Source organism: Arabidopsis lyrata, assembly GCF_000004255.2.
Source record: "Arabidopsis lyrata subsp. lyrata unplaced genomic scaffold ARALYscaffold_8, whole genome shotgun sequence".
Taxonomy (NCBI): domain Eukaryota; kingdom Viridiplantae; phylum Streptophyta; class Magnoliopsida; order Brassicales; family Brassicaceae; genus Arabidopsis; species Arabidopsis lyrata.
Window position 1 is genome coordinate 19,269,588 of NW_003302548.1, and position 16,999 is coordinate 19,286,586.

Here is a 16,999-nt window from a genome sequence, read left to right on the forward strand (position 1 = left end):
ATAGAAACAGAAACGGAATTTGCAGTATATATGCAACATGAAACAAAAAAACTACCCATTATAATGTTTACAAAATATTTTTCTTATATCTTTTGTTTTAAAATATATAAATTATAATTATTGTCTATGGTTGGCTTTAGTACAATTTTAAATTTTAAAAATGGTTAATTAATAAATTTGGTGTATTTCTTATTATAATCACCAGTTGAATTGGGTTAAAGTTTTTGGACCGATGCTAATAATGGTTAATTACGAAATTTAGTGTGTTTAATTTTATAATGGGTTTGTTACAATATTGAATGTATTATTCGATGAATTTGATAAAGTAACCACACCAAATATATACATGTTTGTGTAAGAAATTAAAAATACTTCTTTTGTTGATTTGAGCTGATTATCAATTAGGCTCCCTTCTACATGTTCAATTGACGAAAAAAAAAAATAGTTTCTCGCTTACTTTAAGCAGCCATCCTTTTCTTCTTTTTGTTTTTGTTTTTTTTCACTGAAATTTTAAACAATTTTAAGAAGAAAAAGTTGAAGTTGTAGTAGTGGTTCATATAATAAAGAAATAAAAAAGATATCTTACCATAAAGACTAAAGAGTGGGAACTGATCTTTTATTATGGATTCATTTCTTAAACAGAAACAAATCATACTCGATTTGATCAATAAGATGATAAAGTAGAGAATACATTCTTTTTACACAAAGTTGGCTTAAGCTTTACAAGTCAAACCTATTCTCTTGATTATTTAGAAAATGAATATGCCTTGTTCACTCATGCATGTTGTTACTTGCTTATTCCATTTTTCTTCATTTACTCATCATGGTTTAATAATGAATGCTCGAAGACTTTTCTCATCCATGACTTTCTGATGGATCAACATTAATTTATAACTAGTAGTATTGATCAAAAAAAAAAAAAAAAAAAAACTAGTAGTAATGATTTCTTACAAAACTTTCACAGAAACTTCAAAAGTCTATTTATTTTGGAAATAGATCGAGTTCTGACTTGTAGTATTACACAGTGTTCTTTTCACTCGCTCTACAAACTAACAAATTTGAAGGAAACAAAGGCATAGGATGATGATGACTACATATGAGATTAGTACAGTGGATTTTTTTTTTTTCTGATGTAAGTCATGGAAAACTACTACAGTCGTTTGATAACATATATATGCTGCACATATAAACATTCCAAATGAATCAAATCCTAGACTTATAGAGACGACCACGATGATCTACCATGTTCAAAACTTAGAGGAAACTGATCAATAGCAAAAGAAGACATCTTACTTTCATCTGTATCCATGTTCCATATAGATTCCAAGGAACTTTCCCATGTTGGAGAAGCCAGAGGAGGGAAATTCAAGTAACAGCTTTGCTCTGAGTAGTAGATGTCTTTTACCGGTTTAATAACGTTTGCTCCAGACTGATCAATCTCTCTCCATATGTCATCCATTGAGTAATATCCGTCTTCGCATTCTTGATTCATTTTCCCATTGGAGCCGCCAGTGTCTTGAGTAGTAGTAGTGGTCATAGATGATGAGCAGCAGTTTGAAGATGAGGAAGTTGGAGACATAGGTCGCTTCTTCTCTTGAGCCTTCTTCCTCATATGAGTCCTCCAGTAATTCTTTATCTCGTTATCCGTTCTTCCCGGTAATTTACGGGCGATTTTTGACCATCTGCATATGAAAATATCCAAAAGTTCATACAACAAACAAAAAAGGAAAGAGGATTCAAAACGATTTTAGGGTTTCTCTGTTTCGTGAAAAAATTTCTGACCTGTTTCCCCATTTGGCGTGAAGCTCAAGGACTAGACGCTCTTCTTGTGGAGTCATCTTACCACGTTTGAGACCAGGATGCAGGTAATTAACCCACCTTAACCTGCAACTCTTTCCTGTTCTGTTTAAACCTACAACCAAAACCAGGTCATTTCTTTAAATGGAAGGTCCTTTCCAAAGACCGCCCATTTTTCCAAAACAAACCTATACCTATTCTTATGTTTCTCCCTCCACCTTCAAACCTGAAACTTTCGCTACAAAATCCCATCTTCGATCTCCGAACAAGTGGACAAAGTTGACCAAGAGTATGTCCTCCTGTTCTGTCCACGGTCCTTTACGGTATTCTTCTTGCACAAGTTTCATCTCTTTCTCTTTCTCTAACTCTCTTTCTCTCTGCAATAGAAAGGTTAGTTCTCAGCTGGTTTATGGGAACCTATGGCATTCCTCTTGCCAATATTTATATAAGCCAACTTGAACAGTGTGTTGTGTCTACGCGATATAACACTCACATTATTAAAATTCTCTAATGATTTTTTTTTTTGTTTTCTAATCTTTACCGTCCATATGGGGAGAGATTATGCTGCTGATAATGTGGGGTCTATTGTTTTGTGATGCCATCAAGCCAATAGAGCATATATAAAATATGGAAATGATCGTTAATAGGGCGTTTGATGTACACTGATGTAACACTCCCATTAATTCTGCCTTTTCTTTGTCTTTTTGTGTTGCAATAAGAACACTTTCTTATATTTTTCTTTTGGCATGTCCCAATAGTTTCATTTGCACTATCTCTCGTGTCAGTAAAATATCAACAGCATCCCAATATCAAACCAGAAGAGAAAATAAGTTTCAACTATATAATCCTTAGTATCCAAACCAAAACTGTAGTTTTCTTACATGATCTCATGGTTTTAACAATATGGAAGAAACATACATAAACGTGTGTGTGTGAGAGAAGGCTCTAGAGACAATTTGTTTTTCTACTCTTTTGGTGAGTTTATGATTGCGGTGTGTCTCTTGACTTTATTAAAGGTTAATCTAAATATCACTGTAGAAGCTTATAAAGTTATAAAAGGCAACGAAAGAAGGAAAAAAGGAGAAATTTTTTATAAAGCATATGCAAAGGGGGTCGAATTGTTTTGGGTGTGTGATAAGTGGCTTTTGTATCTAGTAACAGCACTTGAGATTGAAAGTTAGATACTTAGATATTATTTTTAGGATTTTGAATTCGTTTTTAACAATAACTAAATTATTTCTTTAGATGAGAAAGGCCAATTTGATTTGGCTGGACTTTGGTTCTATTGCCTCTTGGGGCTCTGTTTTTACGAGAAAGTTTCCATCTTTTGGTCCATAATCTTTGAAGAACGATCAGCCGTTGATAATACTTGTTTTAAGATATAAGATAGAAATTTATTTATTATCATATGGTTTACTGGAATTTCATTAACCTTACATTATATATTCTCACGTGTGTAGTTTATGTGGCTTACATCTTCAAGATGCATGAATTAAAATAAAGTAGGGTAGAGAGAGTTCTGACTCTGTGTATGTACAAGTACCTGGTGTGCTGGTCCATAGAAGCAAAGAATAAAACATTTCTTCTTTTCTCAGTATATATCTCTAATTGGCAAAGAGTTCCCAAGATTCTTCAAATTGTTTTGTTCTGTGGAAAACTCTGAAAATGACCTACATGAATCTGAGAGAATTATACTTGGATTGATGGATGTTGCAAAGTCTTTATGTTGAAGCAAAAATATACCGAAACCCTTAAAAATATTCTAGTTTCAGTATATTTATTTAGTGCATTTGGAAAATAACTCAATGTGGACCCATCGGTCCAACCGTATTGAAGTTGCGGTCTGATCCTATTCTTGGCTTTGAAAAAATTAGTACTGATTTTAAACCGATCCATATAGGACTAATTCTGCCACAGCATGGCCAGGCCGGGCTAGTCATATCGATCACAGTTGTCGAATCTTTTGGATGGTTAACGGTGGACTAGCCAAAAAAAACAGACTTAACCGGGACGGGGACTAACTTAAACCGGACTAACTCAAAATTTTTATTTGAAAACATATGTCTTTTACAGCTTTTCTCATGTTTCACTAGTACATTCTGAGCTAGTCGGTTCAGAGTCTAGACAATCAAAACTGAAACATTCATATACGGATTTGATTCATTGCATCTACTCTACATGGGCGAAGAACCTTTAACTAGTCTTAACATTGAATAAGAGATTTTGGTTATCCAAAACAAACAAAATAAGTTCCTCTACTATGGTTTTTTTCAGTTGGTTTTAATTTGTTTGTTGTTTTTTTCTCCTTTAAGGTCATAAGGATTATGTGGTTGTGGTTGTAATGCTTTAAATATCATAGCTGTAATAGATTCGGGGTTCTGATTTTTTTGCCTGTTGCTTTCAGACTCTCAAATTGCCCATTGTCCAATAGCTATTATAAAATTCTACACACCACAATCCGAAAGCTACTGCATATTTGTCATATTGATCTCAGCCATCGATTAATTTAGTAGTTGGATATGATCACTTAAATTAAGCGGTAAATAATGAGTGTCAATTAGATTAATACATTTAGAACAATATGATTAGTAGATGATTCAAGCAAAAAGATTAAATATTATTCTTTTTGTTAGTTGGGTTTGGTCATCATATCCATTGTTCCTAAAATAGTTAAAACTTAATTGGTTGTTCAGAGACCGCTTAGCGCCTAAACGTCTAGACGCTAATTAGCTTTAGGATTATTATTTTTTTTTCAGTTTTAACATATTTAATTTAAAAAAATTGTATTAAGAAAATATCTTAACTGGATGTCTAGTAGACATAATTTTGTTTTTGACCTTTTCGTTAACCGGCAATTTCTAATAGATTTGGTTAAAAATATACTTTGATAAGCGTCTATGCGGCCGATTTTATAACATTTGTCATATCTAATCTTCATTAATGGAGTATATATTCTCATGAGAGTTTCAGTTGTGTAAAATTTGTTATTTTTCAAAGGTGTCTTTGTAATGGAGGACCCAAAATTCTGAAGAGATTAGAGTGAAGTAAGCAGACAGATATGAGACTGTGTAACGTGGACGCCACCACTTCCTTTATGGCCACTCCACTAAGTAAGATTTTTTCTCCTTCAATTCCTTTGGCTCGTGATTTGCGAAGGCACACGCACTTAACGATTTAAGATAAGTCCCCTTTGGTCCCACACTTACCTTTTTTCTTCTAATTACATCATAACTTCAGTATCCTATGATCTGTACTTAGTTTCAATATGTTTTGATTGCATTCCAATTGTCTCCACTCTCAATGTAAACACTCGCCATGGGGCGGATCTAGAAACATATTTCGTATGGGGCACACAAAAAAATATATATAAATTTTTTATTTTAAATATTCAATATATATACATTTTTCAATATTGTATATATTTTTTATTAGTTGAAGACAAAATTTATGAAAATAAAACTTAAAATTGACATTTGAATAAAGAAGGCCAACCAAAAAAAAAACTAGAACAGTATTTTTTGGAAAATTAATAGAAAATAAAAGGAATTAATAGGACATTTAAAGGGCTCGAACCTTGGAATGCTGGTCACTATGCAAAACTACTTAACTAATTGTGCTAGGTGACTTTCTTGAAACCTTGATACACATAAAGCATTATAAATGAGTGTGGGGCACGTGCCCCACCAACTCCTAACGTACATCCGCCACTAGCCATGCATGTCTACATGCAATTAATATAAGCCCTATATATCTTTGATTTCAATTTGCTTTAAGTAATCTTCTCAAAGATGTTCTTTGCATTGACATAATTATAAAAAACATGTTCACCAAGTGGTTTTAGCCCTAATGATTGATTCTAGTATTAATATACTTTGGTTAATTAAGATTAGTCTATGGTTTAATCATTCATGCCTACAAGTAGCAGTGTTATGTCAAGGTTCATGGTTTTCAACTCAAGTTTTACTTCTCATCACTCATCAGTTCTCACCATGCATCGTGCCGTGCGTAACCGATAGATCATCATGAGCCATAGCTCATACTAACCTCCAAAACCGGTGGAGTACTGGATATTCTTGTCATTTTAAAACGTTCACAATGACCTGTGATTGAATTGCATTGGAGTGACTCAAACCCTGATCTCGTAACTTCACGATTAGTTTTTCAACCATGGAACCATATTTATATATTTTACGTATGACTTCTCTACAGATGAGATGAGATGAGAAACCTACTTGTTAAGAGCATCATCGAAGACTCTGGATATTCTCCTGATCACTCTCTCACTTAACGTTACGCACGCCATTAGTTATGATCCATCTATGGGAATATTATTACATCAACTAAAAAATAATGCTATTACTTTAGGAAAATCAAATACAATAATATTCAGTTGTTTTTTGGTTACTTAAAGAGATAAGATTATTTATTTCTCTAAAGCGACATCTTGAAACCTTGCCAACGCTATTATGAGAGATGAGACTAATATAAAATTTATTTATGATTTTATCTTCTTCTTTTTTTTTAAATTAACTCCACTTTCACCATGAATAACTCCACCCCACACATATCAAATTATATCTTAGATAAATATCGCATTGTTTTAAATTAATATTTATCATTAGAAATGTTGTTCTCGGTTGAACCGGTGATGCAGCGTATATTTAGATAATCTCTATTATTTCCAAATATCTTTATTTAACTATTTAGATAATTTCCTTTTTTATTGTTTTTATGAATTTTCTAGGGTTTTCAGATTTATTATAAATATATAAGACCACTAAGCCTAAGGTTGTATTGAGCTTTTGATTGATGAATTAACATAGAACTTTGAGTTCCTCTTTTGAGCATCGTTGTCGATCCTCATATCTTCCTTGTTATCGGTATTCTTTGTGAATCAACGATTATCAATAACCCTCGACGAACGGCCATTCTTCGGAATCAACGATCATCGAGTCTATCGTAGCTCACGCTACACTAGTTGAACCGGTCAATCCAATATGATTTTTATAAAACCGATTTAAAGTAGGTCCTGACTTTTAAAACTTTAAAACCAAATTTTTTACCCGTCAACAACATATAGTATACAAATTTATACTGATAGCATAACGGCAATACTAATAGAAACCACTAGATAATAATTTTCGATCAAAAACAATTTTAAATTTATGGTTTTTTAGATCAACATGTGGCTGATTTCTAAACCCAACAGATGATTTACACATCGGTGAGTCTCCGATAGACGGACCTTATGATATTCCTTAAAATTGTTATGTAGACGGGATCACGCCATCGTCACTTGCCATATTAGTAATAATAATTTATTTGTTTAATGAAATAATATAATGGATAAAAAGGTGGTGTCCAATTAACCCAGTCAGGCAGTCACTAGCTTTAGCTTTCGTGATCAGGTGGAGAGATAACGCTTTCATCAGCCTTATTCTTATACGATCAATGAACAAAGACGCGTATACAATAACGAATAATCAACTCTATAACAAGTAGTCAAGTAGTTTTTTTTTTTTTTTTTTTTCTAAATCATATTGGATCATATTGCACAGTTTTTACCTTTACGTGTATGATGTGTAAATCTATGGACCAGAAACGGTACTAAAAGCTTTAAAAAAAAAATTAAGCTGGCAGAAATAATTGTAAACGATGACTAAGCCCATTTTAAGCAAAAGAAGCCCACTAAAACTCTAACTATATCGGCTGTTATAACGGGCCGATATTTACCCATTTAAGTCTAATTAATACATGTTGACAGCTACTCTTTTTTTTCAGGTGTTTTGTTTTCCTCTTACAAGTATCTTTGCTCTCTGAATCCGTATTAATTTTGTTATATATAGTGTCATGTGCCTACACACAATATAGTCAACAAAATTGAATCTGTTTATTTGTAATATAATTTTTTAAAAAAAATTTGTAGTACCATTTTCAATGTGCCTACACACAATTTTTTGTTGAAGAAAAAGAAGGTAGAGATGAATATTTCCGAAATAAGATTTGTGTGGATAATATTACGGGATTAGATTTAGATGCATCGAACTCAGTTGCTATGCAACACAGAGAGACTTGGTGCGAAAGCTATGCATTTGTGTCTTTAACTTTATAAGATCGTTATTTAGCTTTTGTTTGTTTCCCAAAGCTTTCCAAGCTCGCATACCAATTCCAATAAATCCCTTTTTCGACACAAACCCAAACACACCCACACGACGACATATTTTTTAATGTAATTTTGGTGTCTTATATAATGTTAAAGACTTTGAACATGAGTCTCCACTGTATTCAGACGTGTATGTAAATACCATCCAACAGTTTTTTTTTTTTTTTTTTTTTTTTTTTTTTGGGCAAAACCATCCAACAGTTTAACCATACATACTGTTTGTTTTTTTACTATCTGCATTACTGTTTTTTTTTCTATCTGTTATTGTAACAATTCAGACCAAGAATCTCTTTAGTAAAAAGTATAAATTCTAACTTCTAAGTTTTCATGGTTTCATTCTTGATTTATTACCAAATGAATCTGTCAAGAATAGAGCAAATATTTCGTTCCATATAATTCAGTTTCCAAAATCTTTTTATATTCTCGATTGGGAATAAGCTTGGTATCTTGTTTGACACTTCATTTACCAGGAAACTCGTGTTTGGGGTTGGAAAAAAACAATAAATGGAAGAAATAAGAATATGTATTGGATGTATCAAAAACAGTCAAATGTGGGATAAATAAGAAAACGTTTGTTGAGTCCCCACAAGGCCATGAAAATTGTCATGGGTGACTTTTATTATTTGGCCGTTAAATTGGACGACCGACCGCAATTTTGTCAGCTTTGATATTCGTCACCTCCCTAAAATATCACACAAAAAAACTTTGTTTTCTACCATTATCATACATAACCTTTTCTGGAAATCTATTGAAAATTTGTAGTAAAATTTTCCTGCAAAATGCTTCCTACAAATTTTGTAAGGTTTTCTAAATTAACAACCAACTGACATGAAACAAAAAGAATAGACCCACAAAAAAAAAACTATTGAATTTCTAAATTGATGTCAAAGGAGCATCAATGGTTCTATTGATCTCTATTGAGTTCTCTTTTTTTTGGTCGAATGATTACCATTTAGAGCCATAAAGTGTACTTATAATTTAAATTCATTGAAGAACATAAATGACAACAACAAAAAAAACAAAATCCGAAGAAAAACAAATGTGGTATGTTTGTGTATTATTAATAAGCGAGACCTATTGATATCTCTCAGTCGTAGCAGGAGAGCCGTCGGATGAGTGGAAGAGAATATCTGGATTTTATGAGCGTATCTATGTCCAGTCACCGTATACATTTACATTTTGCAGGTGATGATATCAACTTCTTAAATTTGATCTCAACCGTTCATCACAAAATCTCCTCAAGGGACCACAATTATCTCGAGTGTCCGTGAACTCCTGTCATGAAACCTCATGAAAAGTAAGCAAACAAAAAAGTCAAACTATAACCTTTTTTTTTTTTTCGTCAAAAACCATTTTATTAAGTTATCGGGAAGAAAAGACTTTCCTCTGGGGAGAGCCAATCAGGAACCGATGAGCTTACATAGGAAAAGAAACAATTACGGGCTCGGGCTTTCTTAGCTAAGCAAACAGCCCGACCATTAAAAATACGAGGAATAAACCTAGACTGAAGAGTTACAGCAAAAGATATAGAAATACTACTGATAAGGAGTTCCACCACGAAGGGAGGATTCTCGTAGATGCGGAGGGCTGTCCTTTTCCAGAATGCCAAGCTCCATGGTAACCATTGCCACAAGGAATACAAAAGATTCCAAGCAGTTTTAAACTTCCAATATTGCGCCTGAAGTGCATGAGCATTCATTCCCTGAAAAGGGGGGTCGCAAAAAGGACGAAAAGAAAATCTCGCGATCCAAAGTCCAAAATCGTCGATAAAGAGAAGGGAGCGAAACCAAACAGTTGTAAGCAGAATTCTCGAACCAAGCAAAGAGATACACATAAGGTTAGTATCCGTGAGTATGAATGATGTAAAAGGGTACATAAAACCTCCTCGTCTCGTGAAGGGAATCACCCTAGAAAGCATAGTGTTTTGGAACTCAACTAAGCTTCTCAGGAGAAGGCACATTAGACGTTTACCACGCCTGTGAGAGATGCTAGCTGAAGAGGTCTCTCTTTCATCAAAGAGGAAGTTAAAGCCATGTCTCTCCTCAAGGGAGGGATTAATCGAGTCGGGAAAAGATAGATCTAGGGTCAATATTCCAATCATGCCCTGACCTCCTTGATTCATTTTCCCAACCTTGGAAACTGACTTATTGCAACCAAACGCCACTGGCCTTAGGAAGCTATGATTTACCACATGTTGAACGTGGTTGGTTTTACGCCATATTCTGCGATCCCACTTACTGTCGCGGTTCGTTGAAACCGGATCTTCAAAATCGAAAGATAAGAGCATCCAAATTGCCGAGCAAGATCTCTTAATAACCGCCAGTAGATTACTCCCAAATAATAGAGTAGTCGGAGCTAAATCACTACCCAATCGACAACGAGATCCATTGAAACTTTTCAGATTCTTATTCTGAGAAACAACTAAACATAAACATAAACGTGGGGATCTTTTTGGTCTCAACAGGCCCAATAACACAAGGACTAACCACTGGCCCAACAACCAGGGAGGCAAAAGCTTGGCCAAAGTCATTAGTCTGAGCAAAAGCTGGCCCATATTCATTAGGTTTTTTCCTTGCCTCATCAGACCCAATAACAAAAAATGTGAGCTCTGGCCCAAAAACCAGGAATGTAGAAACCAGCCCACCACGTTTAGGGTTTCGTCCAATCGACAAAGATTTTTAGAAACAAAACAGAGACAGCGGCTACCCGGAGAGGCGAGAGAGAGCACCGGAAAGGCTATCTGAACTGTTGGAGCCAATCTCACACGCGGCCGGGAGAGCACTCTTCTGACAGCTTGAAGAATCGACGGCAACAGATCTGGAGGAATGATGCAACTTGCATCAACAAATCTGGAAAAACTGAATCGGTACTTGGGACAAGCAGCAGAACCGGCGGCGGATGTAGAGGAGAGTTCCACGGCAGTACACGGTGGTAAGGATCTTCGGAAAAGTCCCGAAAGAATTCTAGATCCGGCGGGGAGATTGGTTGTGAGATGATTCAGATGCGGAGGACTATAAGTTCTCGTCGTCTCTGATATAGAGACGACGGAGTGTTGAAATAACATATCTTCGGGACTTTTTGCTGAATCCCGAGAAGGTTTGCAGCAGGGTTCAGACATACGATCAAGCGACGTAGATTTAGAGGCCAGTGGCTATTGAAGGCGGAGAAGGGAGATACAAATCGCAGAAGCTGTTTCTTTGGACTTTGTGCCGTTGAAATGGAGCTCGTCGGGGATGAGGTCAACCGACGGAAGGAGGGAACGATTCTTGTCGGGGATGAAGTCAACCGACGGAAGGAGGGAAAGATTCTCGTCGGGAAAAGCCAGCGGAGGGAGAGAGATATGAGATCCGCGGAGATAAAGCCTCCGACCACCAGATCCAGTGTTTTAGAGAAAACACGGTGGCCGGGAAAGTAGATACAAACTGAAAATATGCCGGGAAGGATGAGACGCCGACAGGAAAATAAGAGAGGAGAATGAACAGTCCGACGCCGGCGAGCAACTGCTCTACCGGCGTTGGAAAAGGCTGTCGTTAGACTTGTCTCGGAAATAGTGCCCGAGAGAGAAAAAGGGGTCAAATTATCAAACAACAAAAAGTAGTTGTCAAACTATAACCTTTAAGACATATAATCATTCAAATGAAAAGAGAATCTATAATTGGTTTTATTTCTTGTCAACCAGTCTTCTCTATTAAATTCATTTGAGGCCCGCAAAAAAAAATGCGTAGGTCTAACAAATCTTTCGTGGCGAATGATATTATCTTAATCGAGATAGTCGGGTCTAATGCTTTTTATTTGAGCGCAAATGATCTAAATCATTTTTATTTGCTTAGTCAAAGTGATATCATATTTTAGATTTATTAGAAAATTTGGGAGTGGACTAGTCGATGGTTATACTCACTCTAGAAAAATTAGTCTAGATGTGATACTTGGTAAAGAAAGAAAAACCTATCTATTGTGAATTTCTAACCAAAACGTTATAAAACCATGTATTTCTCTATATGGATACATTAAAATAGTCCAAGTTTATCATTAAACTGTTTTATACACCCGTTCTTTTATAAGTAATGTTTTAGGATAATGCACATCGATTAAGAAATCATTTAATTTTTGTTTATTTCTAAACTAAAACATCATTTATTATCTAATCAACTAATAACAAAAAATATTTGGAATATAAATCGTCAAAACCAATAAAAAGTAATTACTTTTGCATTGAAAACTAAAAACATCATCTATTTAAATATAAAATTAGAAATTTAAAATATTATTTATTAAAAAACGGAAAGAGTAATAGTAAGCGAGCTAACTAATAAACCCAAACATAGTCTTTAAATTTTCTGCTTACCGTTTCTTACCTCCGTTTACACTTTTTTATTACAGCTTTATAGACTTACATAATGTGACACATGGCAAAGGCCCGTGTAAAACAAGTCTTTGAAACGGACATTAACATTTAAAATCATCGGTTTCATATTTCGTAGTCAAAGTTAGGTATGAAGAGGACTCTACGTGGACTCGTTTAGTCAACTTGATCACCATTTTTTAAATCGTTACTCGTTTCATTTATTGTTCGGCAACTACGCAAATCTTCCTTACATTAAAATAAAACCACTCTAAACGACGTCGCGCTTGACATGATGTATGTAATAGTGTATTAAATTAGTTTACTTTAATGTTATTATTGGTAAAACTAAACATGATTCAGATTAGTTTGGTTTGGTATATTCATATCAAACACTTTTAAGTATTAATTCAACAGAGTGCATTTTTTTGGCTAAGTCTCGTACAAATACGCAAAATGGGTATTGATCTCCGTATACAAACATTTTATTTCGTATTACTTGATGTAACTTAGAACATTATAAAACAGAGCATTTCAAATGGAACAGAAGTTAATAAGATCATTAGTTGATGATCTTTTGATCCAAATAAAGTTTATGAAATTACACAAACTTCCACCTGACTTACACAAAAGAAAAGATACACCAAAATTTTGATTTTGTTGGAAAAAAAAAACAAATAAGTAGACCAAAATAGCATTATTATCCCATTCATTTTGAAAATTTGAGCCTTATTCTATTGGATATTGAAAAGTATAGTCTAGTTCCAAAAAAAAAGAATATCCAGATGAAAAACTTAATAAGAATCTCTACCAATCTTAGTATAATTTCAAATTTTGAAAACATACACCTTAAAAAAGCCACAAAATAATTCAATTAGTCATGGCAAGAATTTAAATTAAATTTGACTTTGGAAATGCTTTTCTACTGAAGCAAGTAAGAGCCGATATATGTTTATATCAGAAAAGCCAGAAGAGAGAGAGATAGAGAGCAAAGTTTCATTTGTTGTGTAGCCCTTTGTCTCTCGCATCCCATTTTTCAAAATCTCACACTCTCTCTTTCCTCTCTTCTTTCATTTACTTTCTATAAATCCAAACTCATAAACAAAAGATTTTGTCTTTCCATCAACATCACTCTCTCATAACTCCCCCAAGGACTCTCTCACTTTAAACTCCTTCACTTCGTGTTCTTCGTCTATTTTCTTTCTTTCTTTCACTTTTCCACAAGCAAAGAAACAAAAAGGATGAGTTCAAGAGTGTTCAGAGCAACACCAGATAACAACTATCTGGTCCCCAGGAGATCCAAAGACCAACAAGACTCCAGTCCCGACCGTAACCGAATCTGGTCGGAGCCTCGTCATAAACCGGTCGTTAACCGGAAAGTCCCAGTCGTTTATTATCTCTGTCGGAATGGTCAGCTTGACCATCCTCATTTCATGGAAGTCACTCTCTCTTCCCACGATGGTCTTTATCTCAAAGGTTAATAAATCAACTCAAGAATCTCTTACCTTTTTATGTGAACCCTTTTGATAAAAATCAAACTTTTTTCTTGATTCATAAATGATGAAAACGCTTTTGTTCAAGAAAGTAGCTTTTTGAGTTCAAACTCTCTTTTCTCTTTGGCTTTTTACTCTTTATTATTTCTGGAACATAACAGTGAAAATGGCGGCAAGTTTTGTGTTTTCGAATTGTAGCTTTCAAAATCAAGAACTTCATTGGGCACAGTTTTAAACTTTGATTTGGGTTTTTACAAATTTTCAGATGTGATAAACCGCTTGAATGATCTTAGAGGGAAAGGCATGGCAAGTCTCTACTCTTGGTCTTCCAAACGGTAAACGATTCTCCTCTACCGTCGGATCTATAAAGCCTCTTCCTTTTAAAATCTCCACCGTCCGATCTTCTGACAATTTTTTTTATTTTTCAGGAGCTACAAAAATGGATTTGTCTGGCACGATTTATCGGAGGACGATTTCATCTTCCCGGTGCAAGGTCAAGAATACGTTCTCAAAGGCTCTGAGGTTCTTGATTCTTGTCTTATCTCGAACCCAAGAAGCCTCCTTGAAACGTCGTCTTTTAGGGATCCAAGATCTCTAAACCCTGATAAAAACTCCGGCGATGATATCCCGGCGGTGATAAATCGCCGGAGAAACCAGTCTTGGAGCTCCATCGATCTCAGCGAGTACAAGGTTTACAAAGCAACCGAGTCAAGCGCCGAGTCAACTCAAAGACTCGCTGCGGACGCTTCTACTCAAACAGACGATAGACGACGGAGGAGAAAACCGGCGAAAGAGGAAATAGAAGAGGTAAAAAGTCCGGTGAGTTACGAGAACCAGAGTACAGAACTGAGCAGAGACGAGATATCTCCTCCACCGTCGGATTCAAGTCCCGAGACATTAGAGAATCTGATCAAAGCAGATGGACGGCTGATATTGCGTCCTAACGAAAGCAGCACCGATCATCGAACGGTCGAGAGTTTATCCAGCGGAAGAATGAGAGCTTCGGCTGTGTTAATGCAGCTGATATCGTGTGGTACGATGTCGTTTAAAGAATGTGGGCCTGTTTTGTTGAAAGATCAAGGGCTACCGTTGAATGGGCGTAGCGAGTGTACGATAACGCGAGGAGCAGAGGATAATTATGGGGATAGGGTAGAAAAGGAATTAAAGAGCTTAGGAAGGGTAAAACTGGAAGATAAGGAGTATTTTAGCGGCAGTTTGATTGAGACCAAGAAGGAACTTGTTCCTGCTTTGAAAAGATCTTCTTCTTACAATGCTGACAGGTAAAAAAAAAAACATCAAGCAGTTCGATTTCTCTTTATGTAAAACGGCACGTAGTTCTATTTTTAACTTTTCTGAATTTACCCGTACATGGCAATTATTGGTTATGGTGTGAGTTTGATTGAAGAGCTGAAAATGGTCAAGTTTGTAGAAGTACATTTTGGGGTGTCTTTCAAACGTCTCTTCATTTTTTTAAAAAGTTTTTTTTTTTTTAAATGAATTGAAAGGTTACAAAATTTGATATTTGGTAATGTATTAGGAATTCAAGAATGGGACCAACGACGGAGAAGGATGGGGAAGAGGCGGTTCGAGCTAAGTGCATTCCGAGAAAACCAAAGCCGGTGGCTCTAAGGAACAATGGTGGGCAGCAGTAACAAAACGGCACGAATGTCTGATGAGAAGGAAGCAAAACGGCACGCAGTCTAACAAGCTTATTTTGGGTTTTAAGTAGCAGAGAAGAGAAAAGAAGAATAGGGAATGATGAGTTTGTTAAGCATTGTGAATTGTGTAGGTAACTATATAAAAATTCCTTTCCATGCTAAAAAAAATTAAGAGTTAACATGATGGGTGCATATAATATATATAAATGTTGTAGTTTGAGCCTAGGTGTCTTTTGATGTTCATTTCAATCTGATTTTCTTTTTATAACCCCAACCCCAATATTACCTTGTAGTAGTAACTGGGAATCTTAACCATAAATTTCAGTTAGTTTTTGACCATTTATCATTCGCTTCGATGTTTTATAGCAGGTCTAACTAACCTAATAACCGAAAAACTAAGATTCAGATACTCATGATGTATTTTTTTTCTCTTTGAAGCATTGTTTGAAAAGTTTAAAATTTGAGTTTTCTACAGTCATTGAAATCTAATTAAAATGTAAAAGATTTTAGAAAATGTGTACAAGTAATATAATGATCTTTAGCATCACACCAACTCTGTGTTTTCGACACTTGAAATCAGGATTAGTTAACTCTGTTCTATGGCTTATTTTGCAGTACAGAAACCACTAGGGGTCTCAATTATGTTGAGTACACATATTTTACAAATTGACTCTAGTTTGGCGTGATTAGTTTAGAGAAATACTTGCTACTGGAAAAATCACATCGAAAACATTTATTATATCAGAATAAATGCCATTGAAATGTGGAAAAGTGATAGTTTTCCTTGATATTATAAATAGCTTAGAGTCAATGTTGGGGTGGTACCTTGAGGCTACAAATTATTCAGAAAAAAAAAGTCTCTATGCCCTTTAATTCTGGCCTATTTGGCCTTTGTGGCGTCAACTCCAATATCAATTTGCAGCACGTACACAATATTTTAATAATCGTACCAAAAGAAATTTCAATAACCAACAATGTTGTCTTTTGACTTTGAAATCTTAGAAGTTTCCACTTACCCATTTCTAGAAGTGTTAAATAGCACTGTTATTCAAAAGAAGAAATGCATTATGAATTCCCACAATATGCATTCATTAGTGTGGACATCCAATAGACTTTTTCGATGAACCATGTTATCAAATATCGAAACAAAGACAAATATAACACTAATTATGTGATAACCATATTTTTAAAAAAATCGTTTATTTCGTCAAAGTTCCACATCAAAAATGGAACTAAATACAGAATTACACTTTGAGGTAACATATGCTAATTCGCTTTTTGATATTTGATTTTAAGTTAAAAGTTTAGGTTGACAGAAATAGGTAAAAGATTTAGACCAAATTCAAAATAAAGTACACTGTATTATATTTGAAATATATCTAGTCTATTGCGGTACATTGGAGGATAGATAGAGATAATAATATAAATATACATAAGATCTTGCAGTAGGTGACTGACTTCATTGAAGTGAATTCACAGTTTAGTAAAAATAGCTGTTATTGCGTGTACACATTGTGCTTCACAGTTTTACTACAGTTTCACTGCA

At 34.8% G+C, this 16,999-nt stretch overlaps 2 protein-coding genes across 3 annotated transcripts; one reads left to right on the forward strand and one right to left on the reverse strand.

Moving 5' to 3' along the window:
- Positions 1 to 943: 943 nt before the first annotated feature.
- LOC9302423 (transcription factor MYB59) lies at positions 944 to 2,240 on the reverse strand. 2 transcript variants are annotated; one of them, XM_021015573.1, is made up of 3 exons: positions 2,024 to 2,240; positions 1,783 to 1,912; positions 944 to 1,682 (listed from the first exon to the last, which is right to left on the reverse strand). In XM_021015573.1, exons 1-3 carry the CDS (start codon positions 2,142 to 2,144, stop codon positions 1,217 to 1,219), a joined length of 717 nt encoding a protein of 238 aa, XP_020871232.1. In that variant the 5' UTR covers positions 2,145 to 2,240; the 3' UTR covers positions 944 to 1,216. The 2 variants fall into 2 exon arrangements, with proteins under 2 accessions (XP_020871232.1, XP_020871233.1); XM_021015574.1 differs by having other exon boundaries at positions 1,992 to 2,196.
- Positions 2,241 to 13,281: 11,041 nt separating this feature from the next.
- LOC9302425 (protein UPSTREAM OF FLC) lies at positions 13,282 to 15,721 on the forward strand. Its single transcript, XM_021015840.1, has 4 exons — positions 13,282 to 13,778; positions 14,061 to 14,130; positions 14,224 to 15,075; positions 15,333 to 15,721. Exons 1-4 carry the CDS (start codon positions 13,544 to 13,546, stop codon positions 15,445 to 15,447), a joined length of 1,272 nt encoding a protein of 423 aa, XP_020871499.1. The 5' UTR covers positions 13,282 to 13,543; the 3' UTR covers positions 15,448 to 15,721.
- The last annotated feature ends 1,278 nt before the right edge of the window (positions 15,722 to 16,999 follow it).